This window comes from Symphalangus syndactylus, chromosome 24, assembly GCF_028878055.3.
Source record: "Symphalangus syndactylus isolate Jambi chromosome 24, NHGRI_mSymSyn1-v2.1_pri, whole genome shotgun sequence".
Classification (NCBI taxonomy): Eukaryota; Metazoa; Chordata; class Mammalia; order Primates; family Hylobatidae; genus Symphalangus; species Symphalangus syndactylus.
Window position 1 is genome coordinate 26,343,729 of NC_072446.2, and position 27,463 is coordinate 26,371,191.

At 52.5% G+C, this 27,463-nt stretch overlaps 1 protein-coding gene across 3 annotated transcripts in view; it reads left to right on the plus strand.

The window, feature by feature from the left end:
- CDH22 (cadherin 22) overlaps positions 1 to 27,197 on the plus strand; it is a 134,952-nt gene extending 107,755 nt beyond the window's left edge. Inside the window, exons 8-12 of one of the 3 annotated variants that reach the window (XM_055266030.2) lie at positions 1,107 to 1,243; positions 13,848 to 13,969; positions 14,090 to 14,207; positions 22,505 to 22,756; positions 25,845 to 27,197. In XM_055266030.2, the coding sequence (XP_055122005.2) occupies positions 1,107 to 1,243; positions 13,848 to 13,969; positions 14,090 to 14,207; positions 22,505 to 22,756; positions 25,845 to 26,416 (1,201 nt within the window). In that variant the 3' untranslated portion in view covers positions 26,417 to 27,197. The remainder of the gene's footprint in view (positions 1 to 1,106; positions 1,244 to 13,847; positions 13,970 to 14,089; positions 14,208 to 22,504; positions 22,757 to 25,844) is intronic. The other 2 variants (XM_063634247.1, XM_063634246.1) reach the window with 2 other exon arrangements.
- The last annotated feature ends 266 nt before the right edge of the window (positions 27,198 to 27,463 follow it).

Sequence of the window (27,463 nt, forward strand, 5' to 3'; positions counted from 1 at the left end):
TGCACCTTCTGTTTCCCCTGCCCAGAACGCCACCCCCACTCCCGGTCTCTGCCTTCAAGCTCAATTCCAGGGGCACCTCTTAGGGAAAGATAAGAATCGGCAGGGTGCAGTGGCTCACGCCTGTAACCCCAACATTTTGGGAGGCCAAGGCGAGCGGATTGCTTGAGCTCGGTAGTTCGAGACTAGCGTGGGCAACATATCGAAACCCTGTCTCTGAAAAAAAAAAAAAAAAATTAGCCCGGCGTGGTGGCACGCACCTGCAGTCCCAGCTACTCGGGAGGCTCAGTGAGTGAGGAGGATCGCTTGAGCCCAGGAGATGGAGGCTGCAGTGAGCCGTGGTGGCGCCATTGCACTCCACCCGGAGTAACAGAGTGAGACCCTGGCTAAAGAAAGAAAGAGGGCCGGGCGCGGTCACTCACGCCTGTGATCCCAGGCACTTTGGGAGGCCAAGGCGGCGGATCACGAGGTCAGGAGATCAAGATCATCCTGGCTAACACGGTGAAACCCTGTCTGTACTAAAAAATACAAAAAATTAGCCGGGTGTGGTGGCGGGCGCCTGTAGTCCCAGCTACTCGGGAGGCTGAGGCAGGAGAATGGCGTGAACCCGGGAGGCGGAGCTTGCAGTGAGCTGAGATGGCGCCATTGCACTCCAGCCTGGGTGAAAGTGCAAGACTCCATCTCCAAAAAATAAGTAAATAAAATAAAATAAATAAACAAAAAAGAAAAGAGAGAGAAGAAAGAAAGAAAGAAAGAAAGAAAGAAAGAAAGAAAGAAAGAAAGAAAGAAAGGGAAAGGGAAAGGGAAAGAAAAGAAAAGAAAAGGAAGGAAGGAAAGTAGGAAGGAAAGAAGGAAGGAAGGAAAGAGAAAGAAAGAAAGAAGAGAGTATCAGTGAGTCTAACTGTGCCAAGCACTTTGCTAGCTTCCAACCCTCACGACAACTGCGGGTACAAATTATTAGCTCCATTCCTCGGTCGCAAGGGGTTTCTCTGCCCCTTGTGTGTGTCCAAGGCAGGCGGTCCCTCTCTTGGAGTGGGGTTGGGGGAAAAGGACACGGGCTCCATTTGGCACTGGGGCACCTTCAATCAGCCCTGCCCTGCCCCCCGCAGGTACGCCATTGACCGCGAATCAGATTTGGACCAGATCTTCGATATCGATGCGGACACAGGCGCCATCGTGACTGGCAAGGGGCTGGACCGCGAGACGGCCGGCTGGCACAACATCACGGTGCTGGCCATGGAGGCGGGTGAGCTGGGCGCCACGCCCCCTCCAAGGGCAAATATGGGTCCCAGGAGCAAAAGCTGAGGGGAGGGGCCAAGGGCTGGGGGCAGAGCGGAGGCAGCACTGTCAGTCAAAGCCCACGGGGGAGGGGCCAAAGGTTGGGGATGGTGCAAAGAGAAAGAAACTTGACAAAGATCTCACAGGGGTGAAGGTGAGGGCAAAAGCTGATTGGTGCGAGCAAAGATCCAGCGGGGTTCCAAGTCAAGGGGGTAGGGCTGGTTCCAAGTCAAGGGGGTAGGGCTGGTCTCAAGCTAGGCTTTCTTCTCTCATCATTAATTGAGCATCTGCTACGTGCAAGCCCTGTTTTAGGGGCTGGGGATCCAACCTTGAACATGACAGAAAAGCTCCTGTCCTCATAGAGAGAACAAGACTATCAACAGAGAGAAAGCAGGGACATAATATGTCAGGTGATGCTAAGTGCTAAGAAAAAACAAGGAGAGAAGGAGGCTGGGAAGGGGAACTGGGAGGAGGAGGGGCATTGCTTCTCTTAGCGGAACATCTAAGAGATGAGGAAAAGACATTTCAACAAAGACCTCAAAAGGGGAGGGAGTCATGCTGACATCTGGAGGAAGAGCATTCCAAGCAGGGGGAACAGCCAGTGCAAAGAGGCCCTGCGGTGTAATTTGCCAAGCATGTTGGAGGAACAGCAAAGAGGCCAGTGTGGTTGATGAGGGGCAGCATGGTCAGCCAGAGCCACTGGAGAGTCTTTGGACTTTACTCCAAATGAAGTTAGAGTCATTGGAGGCATTTGGGGAGAGAAGGGATGTTCTCAGTCAGGGTACCTCTGGCAGCTGCATTGAGAAGAGCCTGGAGCATGAGAGGGAAACGGGGCCTTAGCTAGAAGCTGAAAATAATAGTGCTTGGGAGATAGGACCATGGCCTGGCCCAGGGCAGTAGCTACAGAGGAGGGGAGGAGGAGGGGAGAAGTGGCTGGCTTTGGGATACAGGCTGAAGATAGAGCCAGTGGAACCTGCTCATGGGCTGATGTCCTGGGGAGAGATGGAGAAGGGTCAAGGATGACTCCAGGGTGTTTGGCCTGAGTTTCTGGAAGAATGTGTGTGTGTGTGTGTGTGTGTGTGTTTGTGTGTGTGTGTGTGTGTCTTTTTGGTGCAGCTAGGGAGAAATGTGAGCTGGGAGAGAAAGAGAGAGAGCCCTGAGACATGGCATCCAGGTAAGTAAGGCTGTGGGGGTGAGGAGCTGAGAGCACTGGGAGAGAGGCCAGGGGGAGTGCCCTCGGGCTTCCTCCATGCCCAGAGCAACACTGCCACTGCCATGGCCTCCACCTGCTCTCCCAGCTTCTCTACCCCATCAGCCCTCAAGGTCTCAGGCATCAACAGAGCCACCAATAAGCAATCATGACAACAGGAATATGGTTGAGTCTCTGAGCTGCAGGCGGGTAGGCAACATTCAAACTCGCCTCTGCCCATCAGGACCCCAGGCCCCTCTGCCCCAGGCCCCTCCTGCCCCAAGCTCCTCCTGCCAGCCCTCTTCCTCCTCCCCTAGCTGCCATCCCCTCATTTCCCAGGCCCCACTGGCCCATTCTGGGGTCGAGGAAGTCCCTAGGCTGAAGTTCCCTTCGTCTCTTTCAACTGCAGTTTAAAAGGAAATACAAAGCTGGCTCAGACCTCAGTGCCTGCTGCTCTGGAGCCTTTGAATCCACTCCTCCACCGCATGAAAGGGAGATAACAAAGGTGGCTAGAGAGGAAGTGGCGGCTGGACTTGGGGGAAGAGGGCTCCCCCTCCTTGCCTCCGCAAACCTGTTTCCTGGGTAGCAACTGAGGCTGTGGGCTGCAGACGGAGTGAGGGAGGACTGGCCTGGCTGCTGGGCAGGGATGCCTCGTCTCCCTACTCACAGATACACGCCCTGCCACCCCCCTGCCACCAGCCTATCACCGGCCCAATGTCCCACCACCAGCAACAATCTGCTCTTGGGTTAAGCATTGTGCTTCTACCCAGTGGGTCTCTTTCAGAAAGCAGCTAGAATAGCATACGAAGCCTGTAAGGCTGCCATTTCACAGGAGAGAGAATCGGGGGAGGGGTACTCCTCCACAAACATTTTACAATTTTTGCTTCATATATATATATCCTGGCCTAGATGCTTTCTAGCACATACTTTATTGAATTATGATCAGTAGCATGATTAGCACCCATTTTCCTGATGGGAAAATTGAGGCTTGGAGAGTTCGGAAACTTGCTTGCCAAAGATGTGCACTGGCAAAGCTGGGATTTGGACCAGGCGTGCTTGGTCCCCACGGCATTGCTGCATGGCCTCCCTTTTCCGGGCACTCTCTGCTGTCTGAGCCCCACCCCCATCCCATCCATCAACCCCAGTAACTGACCGTGGGGAAGGAGATGTATCTCTGAAAGGAGAAGACTAGCCACTGGGCTTGAGACCCCCCTTCTCTGAGCTGTGATCCCCAGCCCCTGCCCACTCCTCACCTAGGATATTAATTAATGGGAAAAGGAATGGTTTTGCTTCAGAGAGCTGGTGGGAGGATCAAAGAGCATAGCTCATGGGAAGAACTTATCCTAGTGGTTGGTGCTTAGTAAGTGCTCGGTTGAGGGTATCTGTTGGTCTTGACTCTATTCCGGGCCCTTTTTTGTGATGAGCTCATGAAATCTTCACCCCTAAGGGGTGTCCATTCTACTGCCATCTTCACTGTGGGGATGAGGAAACTGACTCAGCAAGGCGAAGTCATTTGTCCGGGTTCCCAACCCCAGCCTGCCTGACTCCAGAGCCCGGCTCTCCTCAGCTGCCCCTCCAGTCCTGTTTCCCTGGTGCTGGCACAAAATCAAGAGCTCTCACAAGCCAGGCACAGTGGCTCACGCCTGTAATCCCAGTACTTTGGGAGGCCAAAGGGGTCAGATCCCTTGAGTTCAAGAGTTCGAGACCAGCCTGGCCAACATGGCGAAACCCCATGTCTACTAAAAATACAAAAATTAACTGGCATGGTGGCGCGCGCCTATAATCCCAGCTACTGGGGAGGCTGAGGCACGAGAATCGCTTGAACCCAAAGGCAGAGGTTACAATGAGCCAAGATCATGCCCCTGTGCTCCAGCCTGGCAACAGGCAAGACTCTGTCTCAAAAAAAAAAAAAAAAAAAAAAAAAAAAAAAAAAGCTGTCACAAATAACTGACCCACTCTTCCTTTTCACCATCTCCATGAGATGAGAACAAACTTATTATCCCCATTTTACAGATGAGGAAACAGAGGCTCAGGGAAGAACAGGGATGGCCCCAAGATCACAGAGCAAGTCCAGGCAGGGGCAGGCTCGACCCAAGACCTCTGGCTTCCCAGGAGCCAGCCGGAGCCCCAGGTGCATGGCCATCGGGTCTGCCCGCCCAGCCCCATGCCCTCCTGCCAAAGCGTCCATTTGGCTTCCTCAAAAACAGAAGGGAAACTCAGAGGGTCACGGCGGCCCCACCTGCTCCCAGTCATAACAAACATGAGGTGACAAGAATCAGAGGGGAAATATTTATACACAGCGGCGGCGCTTGGTGAGCACCTCGGAGAATGTTGCACTCAGCCGGGAGCCGCCGCCTGTCATACTGGATTACCTCAAAGACTCCCGAGCCACTTAGTATGCCAGCTCCCCTCTCCCCGAACTTCTGAGTCATCCATTCTGCCCATGCAGACGCTCCTTCCACTGACATTATCTTTAACGTTTTGTAATCATGAAATATTAATGACCGATATTGAATTTAAAGTACAATTTGTGTCTGAATCCTTCGGTGGAAAGGGCAGTTGTAAAGGGACAGTCTTCAAAGAGACTGGGTGGGGGTGGTCTAGGGGAGATTTGGAAAGCCAACATTGGGAGGGGGGAGTGCCAAGGGGGGCACCCAGCCACACTCTCAAGAGTCATCCAGCCCTAAGCTGATCTGGAGGGGTAATAGCTAGATGTCCAAGACAGCAAAGGGTTAACCAGACTCGCCAGAAGCTTCCCCATCTGGGTCACCCTAGGCCAAGTCACGTCTCACAACACCCTGCTTTTCCCTTCATGCCACAGAGCACGTGTTATGATTTTTAGATGCATCTGTGTGAGTATTCAGTGAAGATCACTCTTCCCTGGGAAAGTGTACCTTCCATGAGGGCAGGGCCCAGTCTATACCTGCAGCACTCACACAGGCCAGGCACACAGCAGGCATGTGTGTTTACTGAATGGATGAATGAATGGGCTTGAGTGCCCAGTTGGAAAAACAGGAATGCATGATGGAGAAGAAATGCTTCTAGTCAGATGGCTCCCAGTTGGGTGGGCCTGGACAGGTCACTCCCCATCTTGTTACCTTGGTTTTCTCATCTATAAAATGGTGACAATCATACTTAGTTTACCGGACAGCTGTGACAATGGTAACTATTAATAATAGCAGCTCCTGGCTGGGCATGGTGGCTCACTCCTGTAATCCTAGCACTTTGGGAGGCCGAGGCGGGCAGATCACCTGAGGTCAGGAGTTCGAGGACAGCCTGGCCAACGTGGTGAAACCCCATCTCTACTAAAAGTACAAAAATTAGCCGGGTGTGGGCACCTGTAATTCCAACTACTTGGGAGGCTGAGGCAGGAGAATTGCTTGAACCCCAGAGGTGGAGGTTGCAGTGGGCCGAGATTGCACCACTGCACTCCAGCCTGGGAGACAGACCGAGACTCCATCTCAAAAAATAATTAATAATAATAATAATAGCAGCTTCTATTTACTTAAAGCTTACAATATGCCAGGCATTGTGCTGAGTGCTTTCTATGAAACATAAGTTCCCCAAGGACTAGAAATAATGTCTCAAGTGCCTAGCGCAGGTGCCTACTGTGTGCCTGACACACAGTAGGTGCTCTTAATAGTCAGGGAGAGAATCTGAGAGGAGAAGGAACGTCAGAGATGATGGACTCCAGCCCGATACCCATCCTCCAGCCCCATATCCAACCTGGGGAGACGGAGGCCAAGGAAGGGAGTCCCCCCATGAGGCTTTCTGACTCCCAGTCTGTGCCTCTCAGAAGGACCACAGAGGAGGCCTAAAGAGGCTGGAGGAAGGGACAGGGATGGGGAGTGAAGGTCGCAGTGGGGTCTGAGCAGCAGAGAGTACTCAGTTTCTCCTGCAGGGACCCACACACAAACCAACAAGCCATGTACCCGCAGCCAGTGTTTTCTGGGGCCTCTTGTCACCCACCCCAGCCGGGGCTGGGCTCTGGGACCCGGTGATGAACCAGGCTTGGCCACTGACCTGAGAGTTCACAGGTGGGCGGGGAGAGACACATTGACAGTCAGTGACAACACAGAGTGAAAGTCATGGGGTCGCAGCGATTCCTGAGGAGCAGGGAGAGACTGGCTCACCCAACGAGGGCCAGAAAACCCTTCCCAGAGGAGGGGACATCTATTTTTTTGTTTTTGTGTGTGTGGTTTTGTTTGTTTGTTTTTGGTAGAGAGGGGCTCTCACTGTGTTACCCAGGCTGGTGTCCATCTCCTGGGCTCAAGCAATCCTCCCACCTTGGCCTCCCAAAACACTGGGATTACAGGCATGAGCACCAGCACCTGCCAAAGAGGACATCTGAGTTGGGTTTCAAAGGCCAAGGAGGTTTTTCCATGGGCAGAAAGGGGATTCAGGTGCTCCCGGCAGAAAGCCCCCTGTGTGCAAAGGCCTGGGAGCTTGGATGTCCGAGGCCATTCTGAGAACAGAGAGGCTGGGTGTGGCCAGTCTCTGGGGCTGGAGGGTGTCCAGAGCAGGTGAGGCAAGGGGTGAGTGAAGAAGCTCACTGGGCCTGCACACAAAGGGCCTTGGTGTCCCATGAGGAACCAGACATCTCCTGGAGGTGACAGGGAGCCAGTGCAGGTCTTTGAGCAGGAGAGTGGCGTGATCAGATGTTTGGTCCCCAACATTCCCTCGGGTTCATGGGGAGGATGGCTTGGAGGGGGCAAACATGGAGTTGGGGAAACATATGGGAGGCTGTCAGGCTCAGCTTTGGGCTGGAGGGTCCAGGGCAGGGCCAGGGCAGGTGGTTGGGAGCTCCAGGGAGGCTGCCCGGGAAAGAGACACATCACAGCTCTGCATGGAAGGGGCTGCTTCAAGAGACAGTGAGCTCCCTGTCACCAGAGGTGTGCAAATCAGGCCCAGGGTCCTCTTGGACTGGATGACTCCTGGGATCCTGTGCCACCTTGAGTACCTAACGGACCCCAAGGGGAACAAAGATTTTGTGATATCCATGGAGTAGGACAGCCCAGAACATTAGGGACCAGCTCAGCCCCTGGGGAAGGAAAGTTCCCCCATCTCCCCTTTGAATTTCAGGGATGTTATGATTTCAGGGTCCCTGCTTCACTCAGAAGTCCTCCCCCACCCCTTCCTTGGAGGAATAAACTTCTCCCCAATAAGGTCAAAGCTTCCAGTCTCCATGTGGAAACCAAAGAGATCACTGAAGTCCCTTCAAGGGACAGAGAAGGGCACCTGAGCCTCCTGCTCCCACTGCGGGGGCGTGGGGACAGGGCAGGGAGTGCAAGGAGTTCACTCCTGTCTACCCTGACACCCCCTTCCCTGGAGCACCCCCATATGCTCGCCCTGTGCGCCTCACTGTCCTGCCTGCTTGTCTGGGCGGGCTTGTAATTGGGATGATAAATCTTCCTGCCCAGCTGGCCAGCTCTAATCACAGCCTGGTGTTTGGATGCAATTTAACTCCCTCGGGGAGGAGGGAAGGGCTGGGGGAATAGTGGAGAAGAGGGTCCAAGCTCTGCTCCGTCCCCACCACTGCAAGTGAGAGGGAAGGCACTTTCTTTGAGCTGACCTCTCTCCTCTCTCTTTCCCCCTCCCACCCCACCCCCCACTCTCTTTCCCACTCCCACTCTTGCAGCTTCACTTCTCTCTTTCTCTCCAGGCTTCTGTCTTTCTCTGTGACAGCCAAGGAGAGCCACAGAATCCAACTCCATTTGTTTTACTGATGAGAAAACCTTGGTCAAGAGACAGAGAAAGAGAGAGGCAGGAAGAGGGTCCCAGCACTAGACTGCTTCTGAAATGGAGGGGACCCAACCCCTGATACAAGAGTCAGTTCATCCAAGAAGGTCTCAGTTTCTCCCCCTGCACCTCCCCAGCATCCCTCCTGGAGCATGGCCATGGTCAGAGATGCCACAGACAGTGGAATCCATTCATTTGACACATCTTTATTAAGCATCTACTATGTAGCGTGCACACAGTTGCTGGGGATACAGCAGTAAAAAAAATATACAAAAATTCTGCTTACATACTAGGGGAGGAGATAGAGGATGAGAAAGTTAAATAAAAACAGAGGGTGCTGGGTAAATGCTACAAAGAGGAATAAGGCAGGGAAGTGGTATTTGGTAGGATGGCAAAGGGCACATGGAAATAAGGTCTTTAGGGGAGGCCTCTCCTAGAAGAAATCTGGGCCAAGACCTGAAGGAGGCAAAGGAGCAAACTCGGAGCAGAGTGAAAGAGGGAGGGAGGGGTAGCGACGAAGCCAGAGAGGCCACAGCAGGATGATCATGGGGGGCCTTGTGGGCATGGGGGACTTGGGCTTATCCTTGGATTGCCCAGAACTGAGAGCAATCAAGGAAAGCTTCCTGGAGGAAGCAGGGAAATTTGTTCAGGGCCTTGAAGGCAAGATGGATTCTGACAGCTAAAGACAAGAAAGACGACATCATGTGGTGGTTAAAACCTCCCCTTTAAAACCAGACCCAGGTTCAAGACCCAGCTCCTATGAGACTTTGGGCCAGTTGTCTCACCCCTCTGAGCCTGTTTCCTCATCAGTAAAATAGCAACAATACCAGTCCCTGCCTCCCACCATGGTTGACAGGATGCAATGGGGCAGCCCAGACCCTGGTCCTTGGCACGTGCTTAATATGTGTTTGTTGCCATTCTTCCAGGGAGGAGCACATTCATAGGAGTGCCCTAACAGGGGCGCCAGGCCAGGCCCCGTCTCCTCTTGCCTTCCCATTGTCCCCCAGCCCCATCCCCACGCCCACTCAGGTTGGTCCAGATGTCAAATGAGTAACTCTAGTAGGGGCTGGGATCCTCCTTGGAAGAGATCCAGAGTCTCATTATCCACATCCTCCCCTCCCACCCCAGGGCCTTTGCACATGCTGATCCCACTGCCTGAGACAATCTTTCCTTTCCCATCCCCCTCGTACAATTACTTCCCAGTCAGGACTCGGCAGGACTCAGCAGAAATATCATGTTTTTCCGGGAAAAACATCCTGCATCCCACCAGGCAAGACCCCCTGCTCCAAGCTCTCACGGCTCCTTAACTTTTTTCCCTCAGCTCTTATCATAGTCTGGAGTTATGTCTGTACCTGCCACTAGACCGAGACCATGCTGTCTTGTTCACTGCTGTGTCCTTGGTACAAAGGAGATGCTTGATCCACAACCGTCAGCAAAAACCACAGGTTTCAGATCCAGATTGTCCAGTCCAATCCCCTGTCCATTATACAGAAGAAACTCTGAGGCCCAGCGAAGGTCAGAGACCTGCCCCACTGCACAGCAGTTCTCCTGCCCCGAGTTTGGTCTCTTCCCTAGGCACCCTGAGCTGCCCAGCCTCCTCAGGTCCCTCAGACCCCCGGGGCTTCACCTGCCACCTCCCCGGATTAATGGTGAGGCAGCTCAAGGAGGAAGCACCGGGCCAAAGCACGTTTAATTTTAATTTAGGAATCAGTTAAGGCTGCAGACCTGCTCAGCCCTGGGCTGTCAATCAGCCTTCCTCAAGGCTGCATCAATTAGTTTAAAAATATTGAATGTAATTTTGCCTGACACAACATATTGCAGCTACTGCAAAATATAATTTATTTTAGAAGAAGAAATAATTAAACTAATTTGCATGTCAGTCAGCTGAACTGAAAAGCCAAGAGGGGAGGGCTGTGGGGGACCCAGCCGTTGGAGGGGGCACCTGCCGCCGGCCACTGGGTGAGATCCACTTGGGCCTGGGTCTAAGCCGTAGCTGCCACTGGATGGACAAATGCCCAGGCAGCAGGAGGGCCCCTGACATTGTATCAGGACCAAGCGCTGAACTTGGAGTCGGGAGGGTTCAGACCCAACCCCAGCTCTGCTGCTGACTCCCCTAGGGCTGTGGGGAAACTCCTGCCCCTCTGTCAGCCTCAGTTTCCTCATCCAGAAAGTGGGTTTAACAAGGCCTTCTTCAAGGGTTATTTCAAGGATGACACGAGGTCATAATAAGAAAGAGTGTTATGAATTGGAAAATCCTGCACAGAGATCAAGATTAGTCAACAGATGGATTCCTTGTTTTATCCCAGAAATATTTAAGGTGGCAAAAATAGGATTATTTTCCATTCTTATAAATGATACTAATTGTGATAGGAGGGGTTTGGAGGAAGCCAATCAGGCTTCCTACCTCCCAGTCACCCTAGGATAGTGGTTTGCAAACTTTGCTACAGGCTGATCCTCTGGAGCTGTTTAAAAAAAAAAAAATCAATGACCAAGCGTTTGGCATCGGTGTTTTTAAAGGGTCTCCAGGTGATTGTGATGTACAGCCGTGCTGGAGACCCACTGCCACAAGGGCAATGGCAGTGGCAATGGGTACTAACCTGGGGCCAGCCCACGAGCTCTGGGATTCCAGGCCAGCCCTAAATTCAGGAATTCCTAGAATAAGATCTGCAGATGGCAGTTTTGGCAATTTAGAGGTCACTCAGCTGCCCCACCTCTTAGGTCTGAGACTGTCACTCATGCCAAGGACATTAGGGCTTTCTCACAAGGTGACCTGTGACATTTTAAAAGAAGAGGTAAGAGAGGCCAAGCATAGCCCAAAGCAAAGGTGCTATAATGGGGGTCTCATCCGCAGTGAGGATCCAGGAGCAGATCACTCACTCAGCAGTCCATCCTGCTCTACCTTCGACATGGCCCATAGGACCCTGTCTCTCCCTCCAGCCCATACACCCCCACCACCCTCCACTGCAGGGGAAAGTGCTCTGTAAGGGCACTCAGACCCTGGCCGCCCCCTCTACTCTCCCTCTGCCTCTGCTGGGAGAGAGGCGCCTGTTCCTGGCTGTGGGCCTCACCCTCCTCTTCCCAAAAGCACCGACCGTCTGTCTGTTGAAATTCTCCGGCAACGCACTCTTAAAAATAACGGTTCACCCGGCATTCCCAGTCACGACTCCCATCTCTCGCCCCGGAAAACCCCCTCTAATCACTGGAATGGCAGATCTGGTGAGCTTAGAAGATAATATGCCCCTGGCTAAGGGGAACTCCAGAGAGAAGCCGGGGTCTGAGTTAATTAAGAACTCAGCCCCCTCCTTTTCCTGACCACCCCCCGCCCCCCCTCCAGGAGGTGGCTGCACCTGCCTTCCTATCTCTGTTTCTCTCTTTATCAGCACGTGAGCAGCTGCCGTCAGCACACAGTGAATCCTGAGTTCACAGCAGGAGGCAGCCGACCAGTCCCACTCCCCGCGAAACTCATGGGGAGCCTGAATGCCTGGAAGCTTTCAGGCTGCCCCTAAGAGAGCTCCCTGCCAGCCCAGCCAGAGAGCCCCATCTTCCAAGTCACTGCTTGGAAGTGAGGTGTGGTTTCCTCCTCCAGGAGATGTTCCTGAGGTCACTGGCAGGTGGAACATGTCAGTAATGAACATGTCAGTAATGAACATGTAGCCAAGATAGCAGAGGATGGGGCACCAGAGAGCACTCAGAAGTCTGGGCTGGTGAGGTGTTAGAAAGCACCAACATTCGAGGCTGAGGCAGGAGAATGGCGTGAACCCGGGAGGCGGAGCTTGCAGTGAGCCGAGATTGCGCCACTGCACTCCAGCCTGGGAGACAGCGAGACTCCGTCTCAAAAAAAAAAAAAAAAAAGAAAAAGAAAGCACCAACATTCAGGGCACTGCTCAGACAGGACAGGCTGGGATGAAGTATTCCATATCCTAGAATTATTTAATGTCATTGCTAATAGGACCCTTTGAGGATGTCTGCTTATTTACAAATGCTTATATAGCACTTGCTACGTGTTGTACACACAGGTTTAAATGCCCTGCAGATATTAACTCAATCTGTCTATTCACCGACCTATTAACCCATGTATGCCTGAGGTTGCAATTTTTTGAATTTTTGCAATCAGACCTTGGGGAAGACCTTGAGCAGTAGGATATAAATAACTCTCACATGCTTAGCGTTCCAATAATGGAACACTAGGCATAATTGGGTCAAATTAGACCGATTTTGCAGGTGAGAAAATTGAGGCACAGGGAGGTCAAGTGACATGGCTCGGATTACACAGACATAAAACGGCAGAGCTGGAATCAGAACTACTCAGCATTGCTCATAATCGCTATGTTCTGTTCCTTTTCCAGGTGTGGAAACTGATGCAGAGAAGGCAGGGTCTTACCCAAGACCAAACACTGGGTCAGGGACACAGCCACACCTGGAATTCAAGCCTCCTGCAGTCTCAATCTTTCCAGGCTTCATTCATTCATTCAGCAAATATTAATATATTAGAATTTACCTGTACCATATCCCACAATGCTGGTAGCCCAGAGATAAATAAGACAGGGACCATGACCTTGAAGACATCCCAACTTGGAGGGGTGGGGACATCATGGTTTTGCTGGCCAAGATCTACCTCCTTGGACTTGTCTGGCCCGTTTAGGCTCAGGTCTTGAGAAAGCAGAAGTCTAGGAGTTTAGTTGCCCCTGACCCATGTGTAGAAAGCATCCCATGTTTTAGTTTCCCCTTTGTGATATGGGGATAGAAATTTTACCAAACCACAGGATTTCTGCAAGGATACTTAAAATAATGAATGCAGATGCTCCACGTGCATGCTGTGTGCTCTGTGGTGAGGGGGTGGGGATGGCAGTGGTGATGACAGTGTTGTTGGGGGCCAGGGATGTGATGGTAATATTGGTGATTATGATGGGGGTAATAGTAGTAATAGGTGGGCTGGTGATTGTGGTTGTGGTGGCTATGGAAGAGATGGTGGTAGTATTGGTGATGGTGATATTGGTGATGGAGATGGGGTTGGTGGTGGTGGTGAGGGTAGTGATGGTGATGGCTTTAGTATTATTTATGGTAGAGACGATGGGTGTAGTACTAGAGGATGTGGTTCTGGTGGTGGTGGTGCCAATTCTAATGGTGATGGTAGTGATGGTGATGACCTGATGGTGGTGGTGGTGATGGCAGTGGTGATGGTAACAGTGTAAGGATGGTGATGGTGGTACTGATAGTTATGTTGATAGACGCACTGATGATAATGCAAATAGTGGTATTGGTAATAGCTTAATGATGACAATGGTAACAGTAATAGTGGTAGTAATGGCAAAGGTGGCCACGGTAGAGATGGTGATGGTGGTGTTGATGCTAACAGTGGTGATGGTGTTGGTGATGGCACTAGGTGCTACTGGTGATTTTGGTGGCAAGGGTTGTAGTGATAGTGCCAGTGGTGCCAAGGCTGATGGTAATGGTGGTGGTGGTTACAGCAATGATTACTTAACTTATGCCCAAATGTTCCCAGTTCTGGTCCTTGTACCAACTTGGTTAACCCACAAATTTCTCAGCATGACCCCACTGCCTACTATTGTCCTTATAGTAGAGAGGAGGCTATCTAGATCTCACACTTGATGCCTCTCCCCTTGCTCCTGTGCTCTCATTACAGACAATCATGCCCAGCTATCCCGGGCATCCCTAAGGATCCGAATCCTGGATGTGAACGACAATCCCCCAGAACTGGCCACACCCTACGAGGCAGCTGTATGCGAGGATGCCAAGCCAGGCCAGGTACCCCTGAGGGGGTGGGGACCGGGCATTGCTTCCAGGACTGGCCAGCAGCACCCTCTACCTCGACCCAGAGTGGTCGCAGCCTCACCACTAGCCCTCTCTCCCCTCCTCACCCTTCAGCTCATCCAGACCATCAGCGTAGTGGACAGAGACGAGCCCCAAGGCGGGCACCGCTTCTATTTCCGCCTGGTGCCTGAAGCTCCCAGCAACCCTCATTTCTCTCTGCTTGACATCCAAGGTGAGCCTCCAAACCCTAGGATGCGAGAAGGGAGGGGCACAGTCTCCCTGCCCTGTTCCCATATTATAGACAGAGGGACGGAGGCGCCCACAGGGCCTATGTTGGATCTAAGATCACATGGAAAGTCTGGGCCAAGCTGGAGCTGTTACCCAGCCCACTGGCCAAACACAGGCAGAGTGTGGGTTGATGGAGTGGAGGAGGGCGTCCCAAGGATAAGAAATGGCAGATGGGAAGATATAGACAGGGAATAAATGAGGAATGATTGTGCCAGAGTCCAGGGTGGAAAGAGCCCCCGTTCTGAGTGGAGACTGAAGTAAGCCACGTGCACACACTCCCCACCCTGCAGGTTTCTGGTTTTTTATTTGATTTTTTTTTTTTTTTTTTTTTTTTTTGAGACAGGGTCTCGCTCTGTCAGCCAGGCTGGAGTGCAGTGGCTCGTTGCAACCTCCACCTGCCAGACACAAGCAATCCTCCTACCTCAGCCTCCCAAGTAGCTCGGACCATAGATGTGTGCCACCATGCCCAGCTACTTTTCGTATTTTTTGTAGAGACGGGATTTTTGCCGTATTGCCCAGACTAGTCTTGAACTCCCAGGCTGAAGCTATCGGCCTGCCTCGGCCTCCCAAAGTGCTGGGATTACAGGCGTGAGCCACTGTGCCCAGCCCACCCTGCCGTTTAAAAACTGCTTTATTCCACTCACATTCCTTTTTTGGTATTTGGAATTGTTACTGAAACAAGGTCTTGCTTTGTCACCCAGGCAGCAGCGCAGTGTTGCAATCATAGCTCACTGCAGCCTTGATCTCCTAGGCTCAAGCAGTCCTGCGTCAGCCTCCCGAGTAGCTGGCACTACAGATGCACATCATCATATCTGGCTAATTTTTTAATTTTTTGTAGAAATGGGGTCTTGCTGTGTTGCCCAGGCTGGTATCGAGCTCCTGGGCTCAAACAATCCTTCTACCTCGGCCTCCCAAAGAGGTGGGATTACAGGCATGAGACACCATGCCAGGCCCACTCACATTTCTTTCTGCATCCTCACAGCCATCCTGTGAGGTAGTTTTCTGACTCCTCTCCCCATTTTACAGGTGATGAAACTGAGACTCTAAGAGAGAAAGAGCCCTGCCCAGGGTCATACAGGGAGTCGGTGGTGTGGGTAGGATTCAACCCATCCCCATCCCAAGTCCAGTGTGCTTCCTGCCTCAGCACACCACCTGGAAAGCAAACTGCCCTGCCCTGCCTGAGTCCACTGTGAGATTCCTCCCCTCTGGCTCTCACAAGTTCCTCATGATGTTGATGTTTGAACCTTTAAGGAATAGACTGAGGGGAAGGGGGCAGTCACCAGACTGGAAATAAGGGACTAGGCTCAGCGAAGGGTGCTCTATACCACCCTGGCGAGCTCCTGTTCCTCTCTGGTTTTTTTGTGGTTGTTGTTGTTTTTGTTTTTGTTTTTTTTTGTGTGTGTGTGTGTATGTGTGTGGGGTTTTTTTGTTGTTTTTTGTTTGTTTGTTTGTTTGTTTGTTTGTTTGTTTTGAGACAGTGTCTCATTCTGTTGCCCAGGCTGGAGTGCAGTGGTGCGATCTCAGCTCACTGCAACCTCTGCCTCCCGGGGTCAAGAGATTCTCCTGCCTCAGCCTTCGGAGTAGCTGGGGTTACAGGCACGCACCACCACGCCCGGCTAATTTTTGTATTTTTAGTAGAGACGAGGTTTCACCACGTTGGCCAGGCTGGTCTTGAACTTCTGACCTCAGGTGATCCACCCGCCTCAGCCTCCCAAAGTGCTGGGGCACCTGTTCCTCTCTAAGCCTCAGTTTCATCATCTAAAATGGGAATAATACCTACTGCCTCGGGTGGCTAGGTAGCCCCAGTAAGATAAGGGCCACCGAGATATAGTGTTAATACCTAGAAATGTCAATTCCTACATCCAGCAATTATTTATTGAGTGTTTATTGAGACACAAAGCCTCTGTGTCGGGGTCTGCTCCGGGTCCTGGAAATGCAACAGCAAACACAACAAAACCTAGTTTATATTCTAGTGAGGTGAGACAGAAATTACACAAATAAAAAAGTATGTTGGGGATGATAAGTGGCTGGGGCAGAGGAATAATGCAATCTCCACGAGGGTCTGGACTTGACTTTGTTCAACGCTAGGTGCCTGGAGCAGTGCTTGGCACATAGTAGGTGTTTGATAAAATGTGTTCAATGAAACAGTGAAAAGTAAAGCAGGGCACGGTGGCTCACCCCTGTAATCTCAACACTTTGGGAGGCTGAAGTGGGTGAATTACTTGAGGTCCGAAGTTCGAGACCAGCCTGGCCAACATGGTGAAACTCAATGTCTACTAAAAATAGAAAATTAGCCCGGCATGGTGGCGCATGCCTGTAATCCCAGCTACTCCAGACGCTGAGGCAGGAGAATTGCTTGAACCCGGGAGGCGGAGGTTGCAGTGAGGTGAGATCGCACCATTGCCCTCCAGCCTGGACAACAAGAGCCAAACTCCATCTCAAAAAAAAAAAAAAAAAAAAAAAAATGGGAAAGCAGGGTAAGAGGAGAAGCTATCTTCTTAAATAGGGTGGCCTGGGAAGGCCTCTCCAAGGGGATCCATAGTGAGAAGGGACCTAAAGGATATGAGAGAAAACGACCACCCCAGTGGAAGAAACAGCAAGTGCAAGGCCCTGTGGTGAGCAGGACTGGGGTGGATTAGGAATGGAGGAGACCTGTGTGATTAGAGTGAGTAAGAGACAGGACTGGGAGGAGATGTGGTCAGCGAGGGGGCCAGATCACGTGGGTTCCTTCTGGCCTGGGATCCTTCTCAAGGCCTTTACACACTCACACCCAATGCGGAGGCCTTAGTGGCCTCTGAAGCTAGACCCATCTGTACCCCTGGGAGTCCTGTTAAAAATATGTAAGGCTCATGCTTATAACCCCAGCACAAGACAGGAGGATCCCTTGAGGTGAGGAGTTTGAGAATAGCCTGGACAACACAGTGAAAACCCATCTTTTTAAAAATAATAATAATAATTAGCTGGGCATGGTGGTGCACACCTGTAGTCCCAGTGACTCAGGAGGCTGAGGCAGGAGAATCACTTGAGCCTAGGAGTTTGAGGCTCCATTGAACCGTGATCGCACCACTGCATTCCAGCCTGGGAGACAGAGTGAGACCTTGTCTCAGTCAATCAATAATTAAAAATAAGTAATGAAAAATAATAAACAGATTTAACAACCAGTGCAGCTCAGATGGCCAATCAGAAAGGACACTGACCAAAACCTGGAGCAGGACCCTGGAAACCCTACTACACCAGGCATTAACTCCTTCGTGGCTTGATTGTGTCAAAGTTGGGAGGCTGCCTGGGGAAAAGGCTGAGGCAGCAGGGAGAGATTTGGGGGGCTTAGTGTCAACAGCTATTTAAACATTTTTTGGAAGTATTTCAATATTTTAACAACCAATACAGCCCTGCCTACTCATTATTCCAATAGTATCCTGAGCTGGTCACAGGAAACATAGCTAGCCTTGGCTCAACTCTGCCAAGTTCACCAGGCTTTCCAACCCAAGGGCCCTGAGATTCTGCCTCAATTGCTTTTGTTTAGCTGTTGGGGGAGGGCGGGGGCACCAGAGCTGCCATCCAGAGTGCCACCTGGTGTAAGCTACGGGGACAGGGTGGCAGCAGCACGCTGAGGTCACAGCAGCCGTGGAAGGCCTCCTCCTCCAGTCCCTCAGCCCCTTCCCACTACTTGCCAAGCCCCCTCCTCCTCACTGTATAAATATCCTAGGTGACAAACGGCTACCCCAACCCATCTGTTTCTTTGTACAAATGTGTAGCCAGTTTGGAAACGTGATTTATAAATATTGCCTTTGCAGCCAGGGATTGACACTGATGTATGTCAGGCCAGATGGATGGATGCAGTGCTGGGCACAGATCCCACCTAGAAGGGTGGGGTAGGGGGCTGGGGTGGCCAGAGGCTTCCCCAACTGAAGCCAGCTGCTGCCCAGGAGGGCAGCTTGATGCGTTCAGAGATGATGCCTGGGGATTCCCCTTCATGGGGTGGAGGAGTGGTGGGGACCAGAGTTCCCAGAACATATGGTCCCATGGCCCAAGACAGCAACCCTGAGAGACAAACATCCCTCTTCTTGCTTGGCAATCTGAAGCTGAGCCAGAGCCAGCCGCTCATTTCTCAAATCTGCCTACTTCTCTGTGCCTCCACTACTACTATTATCTCACACCTAAAACACACGAGAGCTTCCTGGCTGTTCTTCCACATCGACTCCTGCATTTTAGATGATAAGCTGCCTCAACTAGAACACAGAACCAGCAAGGACAGGGACCACATCCATTCTGTCCATTGCAGTATCCTCAGGGGCTAGAATAGTCCTGACAGAGAGATGATGCTCAATTCCTACTTGCTGTTCAATGAATGGGTTTGTCACTAGGTCACTTCCTTGCTTAAAGCCCACCAATCAATGGCTTCCTGTTGCTTTTAAGAAAATTATCCAAATTCTGGCCAGGAGTGGTGGCTCATGCCTGTAATCGTGGCACTTTGGGAGGCTGAGGCAGGCAGATCACTTGAGGCCAGGAGTTTGAGACCAGCCTGGCCAACATCATGAAACCCCGTCTCGACTAAAAAGTAAAAAAATTAGCCAGGCGTGGTGGCAGATGCCTGTAATCCCAGCTCCTGAGGAGGCTGAGGCAGGAGAATTGCTTGAACCCAGGAGGCGGAGGTTGTAGTGAGCCAAGATTGCACCACTGCACTCCAATTTGGGTGACAGAGCAAGATTCTGTGAAAGGAAGAAAGAAAGAAAAGAAAGAGAGAGACAGAAAGAAAGAGAGAAAGAAAGAAAGAAAGAAAGAAAGAAAGAAAAAAAGAAAAGAGAAAGAAAGGAGGGAGGGATGGAGGGAGGAGGAAGGAAGGGAGGGAGGGAGGGAGGGAGGGGAGGGGAGGGAGGGAAGGAAGGAAGGGAAAATGACCCAAATTCCTTACCACAGCCTCCCAGGCTTTCCACAATGAGCACCTGCCTCCTCCTCCAGCCTCGTCTTGACTCATTGTAGCTATTACCCTCATTCCTCCAGCCACAAAGGACTGAGTGTCCTCTGAGTGTCCCGGGTCCCTGAGTGTGTTATGCTTCTTCCAACCTCAGGACCTTTGCATACGCTGTTTCCTCTCCCTAAACTCATTGTTCAGGCTCAGGAATCATATCACTTCTTCCAAGAAGCTCTCCCCGACCTCCTAGACTGGCTCAGGTGCTCTGTTATGTGCTTTTCCTATATTCTTCCTTCACAGCACTCACCATGGTTTGTAATTGTAGACTAAATTGTGCGTTTATTTGATTAGCATTGTTTCTCACATGAAAATATGAGCTCTGATCCAGGACTAGCAGCAAGCTGGCTTAGCTCTCTATTGTTTTCTCGCGGCCACTAGCATGGTGCCTAGCACATAGTCGTTAATAAAGATTTGTTGGATGGAGGCCAGGCATGGTGGCTCATGCCTGTAATCCCACCACTTTGGGAGGCCGAGGCAAGAGGAGCCACAGGAGTTCAAGACCAGCCTAGACAATATAATGAGACCACATCTGTACACACACATACACACATAAAAAAAAACTTTAAAAACTAAAAAAAAAAAAATAGCTGAGCATGGTGGTGCATACCTGTAGTCCTAGATACTCAGGAAGCTAAGGTGGGAGGATTGCTTGAGCTTGGGAGACCGAGGTCACAGTGAGCTGAGGTCACACCACTGCACTCCAGCCTGGGTGACAGAGTGAGACCTTGTCTCAAGAAAAAAAAAAGATTTGTTGGATGGATGGAAGGAAGGAAGAATGCTTTCACTGGAAAAATTCAGACAAGTCACTTGTCTCTGAGCCACAATTTCCATATATCCAAAATGGGAATAATGCCACAACTCTTAATAGGTTATGAGGATTAAACATTACTATGTATTTAAAATATGCAGAGTCCTTGATGCATAAAAAAAATCCATTCAGTGCAAATGTGTCCCATGCCATTACCTCTTTCTCCCGTCTTGCCCTCCAGCCCCCTTTCTTCCCCTGCAGAAGGCAGATTTTTCCCAGCTGGGGTTGACGCACCCTTTGGCGGGAGAGCTAGAGTTCAAGCCTGAGTGTAGCCAGTTTGAACTGTCGAACTTGACTCAACCTTGCCAAGTTCACAAGGCTTTCCAACCCAAGAGCCTGAGATTCTGCCTTAATTGCTTCTGTTTGGCTGAGGTGGCCACCAGAGCTGCCATCGAGTGTGACCACCCCATGTAAGCTCTGGGGACAGGGTGGCAGCAGTGACCTGAGGGGCTGACCCAAGACTACCAGTTCTCCCAAAAGCTGTGGTTCATTCAAGGATTGCTCTTCAAGACTGGCTCCATGCCAGCCCTGGCCGGCCATGCAGTGGAGAAACAGGCACACACTAACAATGTGACAAGTGCTGTAACAGAACTGTGCATGGCACCTGCGTAGTCAGAGCAGGGAGTGGGGGAGCCATAAATCCTTCCTTCCCAGGGAAGCGGAGAAAGGAGGCCACAAGAAAGGAGGTGACATTTAGCTGGAGCATGACGGATGAGGAATTTGCCCAGGCAAGAAGGTGAAGAGGGTGTTCCAGATAGTGGGAACCTTATGAGCAAAGGCAGGGCAGCCTAGACAGGGATCCGGCAGCCGGTGCAGCACAGGGAAGATGGGGGCAGAGTCTGAAAAAATATTAACCAGCATTATTGAGCATTTCTATGGGCTGGGAACTTTTCTAAGGGTTATGTGTGAATTACACCATTTAATCCTCACACCTGCATGATACCCTTTCTGAGTTTACAGATGGGTAAACTTAAGCTTAGAGAAACTCAGTGGGTTTCCCCAGCTAGTAAATGATAGACTTGCATTATTTTTCAACATTTTAATGGAAATTCTCAAATGTGTGTAAAAGGAGATAGGCTAATGGAATGAACCCTCATGTCCCCGGCACCTCGTGGGCAGCCTCCAACTCATGGCCAGTCGCGCTGCATCTGGACCTGCAGTCCACTTCTGAGATGTGCCAAAGGCCACAAGTCAGACCTTCCTAGGGCTCCTTTTCCTGCATAGCATCCATGATGAGAAAGGCCAGATCTGGGGCACTGAATTGGGGGCATCTGGGGAAGGGACTGGGTTAACTGGGGCCATGAAGCAGGGTAAGGAACCCAGGCTGCCAACAGATCTCCCAGATCTGGCTCTCAGATTAGAAACAGCAGACTGAAGACCGCGGGGAGAAGGCCCCCAGCTGGAAGGCAGGGCCCCCTTTGGCAGAGTTGGCTGTGAAGGGAGGGGCAGCAGCCTTCGGAGCTCTGGGCACTTCATACCCCTGCATGTGCAGAACTGAGAGAGGCCATCAAAATGACAGAGGGTCAGGTGGCCTGACTCCTACAGAACAGGTGTGAAGGAGGCAGAAAGGGCGGAGAAAGGGGTGCCACCTGTCACCTCAGCCTGTGCTCCAAGGCCAGCCACCATCCCCCTGCGTCCTGCCTGGCTTCCCCGGTGACAGGCTGAACCAGTGCCATGAGTTCCATTTGTGTTTGTTCACTGTCCTCTCTGGCCACCTGTGTGAAAAGGAAAGATGTGGAGAAGAAGGCCTCGACGCTCCAGGGCCCCTCATCAGGCCCCTCACCACGCCCCCAGCCCTCTAGGCTCAGCCTCTTAGGCAGAAACTCCTTGTCAGGCTCCAGGACTCTCAACTGGCCTTGGGGTATGAAGAACAGAAAGATCCCACAGCCAAAGGCAGATGCCAGCCAGAGTTCCTAGTCCCTTCTGATGACCCAGGACTTGTCAGGGCCCAACAAACCACAACCCAAGGACCCTATAGGACTCCTAGGGTCAGAATACACTGGGAAGCTGGAGTGGAATCTAGAGCAAAAACAAGCTGTTGAGACAAATGGCAAAAAAAAAAAAAAAAAGACATAGCCAGGGACAGGACCTTGGCCTAGCTGGGGACAGAATCTGGGAATAGCTGGGAACCTTGGCACAGCTGAGGACAAAATCTTAGAATAGCTGAAAACAGAATCTTGGGATGATTTGAGGATAGAATTGTGGGCTACATGGGGACAGGATCTTTGGGCAGCTGAGGGTAGACTTTGAGGGACAGAATCTTTGGGCAGCATGGGGCAGAAAATTTGGAGGCATCTGGTAATAGAGTTTTGGGAGATCAGAGAAGAGACCCGTGAGTCCATTAGGAGGCTGTAGTTTGGGGCATAGGGAGGCAAATCTCACGATGCAATCAGGAGGTGGCTAGGACAAGGATGCTGACCCCCGGCCCCAAGTCACACCGCTCCCCCTTCTTCCGGAACAGACAACACCGCTGCAGTGCACACGCAGCACGTGGGCTTCAACCGGCAGGAGCAGGACGTGTTCTTCCTGCCCATCCTGGTAGTAGACAGTGGGCCACCCACGCTGAGCAGCACAGGCACACTCACTATCCGCATCTGTGGCTGCGACAGCTCCGGCGCCATCCAGTCCTGCAACACCACGGCCTTTGTCATGGCCGCCTCCCTCAGCCCCGGCGCCCTCATCGCCCTCTTGGTCTGCGTTCTCATCCTGGTTGGTGAGTCCATCGAGAGCCACCCAGCCCTGCCTGATTGGTCCCATCCTGGGGTCCTGGGTTTCCTTTCTAACCAGCCCCCATGGGGCCTCAGCTTCCCTCTCCACATGAAGATGGGCTGGCCAAACCATCTCCAAGCTCTAACAAGCACCCCCCATGAGGAGTCTTCTAAGTCCACAGCGGCCCCGCCACCAACTCCAGGGATGAGCTCACTGTGGCCCACCCCCTACATAGCCCAAATCTCACCCTAGCATATTTTTTAAAAATTTTCTCATGTGAATGGTCCTTTTTTAGTCTCTATGTAGGACTTTTAGTAAAAAGGGCTCTTGTGAACCTCACAAGCACATGGCCAGGCATATCATCCCATTGATGATAACGCTGGGGCTCGGAGAGGTTGGGTGGCTGGTGTAAGAGTACTGGATAATCTTTGGATTTGATATTAGGTCTTCTCACCCTGTGTCCTCTGCTCCTGTAACTACACCACCTGCTATGAATCTAAACTGAGAGCAAAATCTCAAGTCATTGGTGGTGGGGGAGGGGGGCAAAATCTACACTGGTACCAGCCCACTAGCAGCAATTTGCACCCCAAAGTGTCCCCAGTGAAGAGGTCAAGTTTCAGAAGCTAACCTGGATTTGAGTGGCCATATGCCATCTGTCACAGCTGTAACCACCCAAGTACAGAAGGGCACTGAGGCCAAAGCTAGAGGAGCTCAAGGGAGGTCCAAGTGCAGATTCCAGCCTTGCTCTGCTCCCTGGGAGATGTCAGCTGCCTCCCCCCGCCCTCACTGGCTAGCACTGGCATGGCCTCTGTCCACCCTCTGAGGACCTGCCTATGGCCAGGCTGTACCTCCTTAGGTCCCGGCAGAGGCCCTGGGCAGGCTCCTCATAGTTGGAGCCCTGTCCTGGGGAATCTTGGAGGGGAAGGCACGGAACCTGGCCTGTAGATCTCAGGGAAGGGTTCCTGCAGGTCTTGACCTGAGAACCAAAGGGTTGAGTAGGAGCTCAAGACTTCTGGTGTGGCAGAGGAGGGTGAGGGTGAAAGAGAGGTCAGGGTGAAGGACATCTTTCACTCCCGCAGCTCCTTCTGTTTCTCAGCTGCCTGCTACACACCCCCAGCACCTTCTCCCCCGACCCCAGCCCATGGCTCAGAAACCCTTTTTCCAGAGGGTGCACTTTACAGCGGTTTCATTTTCCGAGGCAGTGCAAACAAATTTCTGCCTAATTGCCCACAAACGAAGAAAGTGCACATCAGTGCTCTAAAGGTGATGGGTGGAATCGCTGATCAGGCCTGGCACATCTGTCGCCCGCCGCCCGCAAACCTCACCATCTGCTCCTGCGGGCATCCCCCTCCATAGCTCCCAGCCTCGGCTCTGAAAGCCATCCATCCATCTTTCCCACTTCTCTCCTGACACCTTCCTTCCCTGTGCCCTCCCTCTGGACCTGTCCCCAGCTCTCGTGCTCTTCCCTGTCACAAGCCACCTTGTTAGGTGGTGAGCAGGTGCCCTGCCCCATGGCCCTCACAGCCAGCTCTGGCCACTGGAGCTGTTTAGAGGAGCAAGAAGAGTCCAGTGCCCAGCACAGTACCTGGTACATGTCTGTCCATCTGTCTGTCCATCCACCCATCATCATTTACCTATACATCCATCCAGTGAGTTCCTCCCATGTACTAGACACTGAGATTTAGCACTCAACAAAAGAGACTTAAAAGCCCCGAGTAATTGAAAAGTCGGGGTTCCTAACACTGAGGTGGGGGAGACTCAAGGTGGGGAAGGGGGAAAGATTAGTATTTCACCTTTGAACCTGTTAAGTTTGAGATTCGCTTGGTCAACAAGAGGACATGTTGAGTAGGAAATTGAATGTACAATCTAGATTTCAGGGGAGAGGTCCAGGCTGGAGGCTGAGATATGGGCATTGTCGGTTTCTAAATGGAACTTTTAAAGCCGTTGAGACCAAAGGAGAGCTCCAAGAGAGGGTGCATGGATACAGAACAGAGGTCTGAATCCTACAACATCTGAGTCAAAGAGAGGCGAGGAGAAGCCTGCTTAGAAGATTGAGAATGAGTGATCAGTGAGGTGGGAGGAGGAGGAGGAGAATGTGGAGTCCTGGAAATCAAGTGAAGAAAGCCAAGAAGGGACAAGCATTCATTCACCTACCCAAGTCTCTATCCAACTCTTCCTTCAGTCATTCATTCATTCAACAAGCATGCTTCAAGTGCTCACTGCATGCCAGGCACCAAGATAGAGGAACATTTCCCAGGTCCTCAAGGGTAGCTTAGGGTGTGTGTTTTGGGGTGGACACAGACCTGGTCACACAGCAGGGTCTGGTCTATGACAGAGCTGTGGCTTTCAAACTTGAGCTGCCTCTTCAGGTCTGCAGGTCTTGTTAAAACACAGATCCCCCTCCACTGCCACAAGATCCGTGCCAGGATCCAAGGGTCTGCATTTCTAACAAGCTCCCAGGGGGATGTTGCTGTTGCCCAGGGGCCGCACTTTGAGAACCAGTATGATAGAGGAAGGAGCCCTGTCCTGGGGAATCTTGGAGGGGAAGGCACGGAACCTGGCCTGTAGATCTCAGGGAAGGGTTCCTGCAGGTCTTGACCTGAGAACCAAAGGGTTGAGTAGGAGCTCAAGACTTCTGGTGTGGCAGAGGAGGGTGAGGGTGAAAGAGAGGTCAGGGTGAAGGACATCTTTCACTCCCGCAGCTCCTTCTGTTTCTCAGCTGCCTGCTACACACCCCCAGCACCTAGAGTCCTCAGAGAGTGTATCTCTTCATAGAGCTGAGAAGGGAGACCTCAGGCCTCAACACCCAGGAAGACCTTTAACCACTGCTCTCCCACTGGCCACCTCCACCCCAGAGTAATCTAGCCTCGATTTGCATACCTCCCGAGATGGGTAGCTCACTACCTCTCCAGACACTCAGCTCAGTTCTGATTGCAAGAATGGCTTTTTGAACAGAAATCCAGGAAATCTGTAGGAATGTTGAGGCTCTGTCCCACTCTTCTGGTGGGAGGCGGGAGGAGATGGGGTAGAGGGTCCTTCTAATGCCCTGGGCGGGGCTTGGCCCTCAGTCGCCCCCTCTGTCCCCCTCGCAGTGCTGGTGCTGCTGATCCTCACCCTCAGGCGCCACCACAAGAGCCACCTGAGCTCGGACGAGGATGAGGACATGCGGGACAACGTCATCAAATACAACGACGAAGGCGGCGGCGAGCAAGACACCGAAGCCTACGACATGTCGGCGCTGCGGAGCCTCTACGACTTCGGCGAGCTCAAGGGCGGCGATGGGGGCGGCAGCGCGGGCGGGGGAGCGGGCGGGGGAGCGGGCGGCGGCGCGGGTAGCCCCCCGCAGGCCCACCTGCCCTCCGAGCGCCACTCGCTGCCGCAGGGGCCGCCGAGCCCCGAGCCAGACTTCTCAGTGTTCAGGGACTTCATCAGCCGCAAGGTGGCGCTGGCGGACGGGGACCTGTCGGTGCCGCCCTACGACGCCTTCCAGACCTACGCCTTCGAGGGCGCGGACTCGCCGGCCGCCTCGCTCAGCTCGCTGCACAGCGGCTCGTCGGGCTCCGAGCAGGACTTCGCCTATCTCAGCAGCTGGGGTCCGCGCTTCCGGCCCCTGGCCGCGCTCTACGCCGGCCACCGCGGGGACGACGAAGCCCAGGCCTCCTAGCCCCGCGCCCTGCCGTCGGGGCGCAGCTGCTCACCCGCCCAGCACACGCCGGGGCCCCAGGACAACGCGTTTCCCCCGCGGACCCCCTGCCCTGCCCTCCCCCAACACTCCCTTGGCGGCCGGACGGAGGGGGGGACTTGCTAGGAGCGGACTCTCCCACTCCTCCTCCTCTAGGGGTGCAGCTTTGGAGCCCAGAGGTGCAGGATTCTGACCAACGGCATTAAAACTGAGGCGAGACTGGCACGGCATGGCTCCGGGCTCCGGGGTTAGAATGGGAGATGGGGGTGGCGTTGCAGAGTCAGGAAAGGGTGGGTCACTCAATCCTGGCCTGGGGGAGAATGCTGGAGGGAGCACGCCGCTGAGATGCCCGCACCCCAGGTCTCCCCCATCAGAGTTAAGAGGAAAGAAGGCTGTTCATTTACTAAGCACCTACTGTGTGCTGGGACGCTGCACAGAGACCAGCTCAGTCGTCAGAGAAACCATGAGGTGGTGTCCTGCACGGAATAGAAGGGGAAAGGACCCCAGAGAAGTGGCTGTGACCCGTCCAAGGGCACCTGGCCAGTGAATGGCAGAGCCTCTGGCACTGACCATCTGCCTGGCCTCGGGCAAGTCACGTCACTTCTCTGGGCCTCAGTTTCCTCATCTGTCAAATGGGGTTAATAACAGAACCTACCTCGAAGAGTTGTGAGGCTAAAAAAGGGTTCATATGTGTCAAGTGGTTAGGACAGTGCCTGGCACATAGTAGGTGTTCAATAAATGCTAGCCTTTGTTACTATTCTTATCTTTGTGGTTCTTAGAAGTCCAGTGTGTCTGCCTCCAAGGTCTGAGCTCTCTCCCTTGCTCCAGATGCCCTTCCCCTTTTCCGTACATCTCCGAGGGGAGGGGAAAAGGTTGCAATGGTCGGCTCCTGATCCCGCCCTGCATGGGGGATAAGGACACCCCCAGCAACTGTGGAGCCTTCAGGAGTCTCAGACCACACTGAAATACCAGCAGAGCCAAGCAAGAACAAGTGGGTGACTCCAGGACTTGAGTGGATGCAAGGATTGG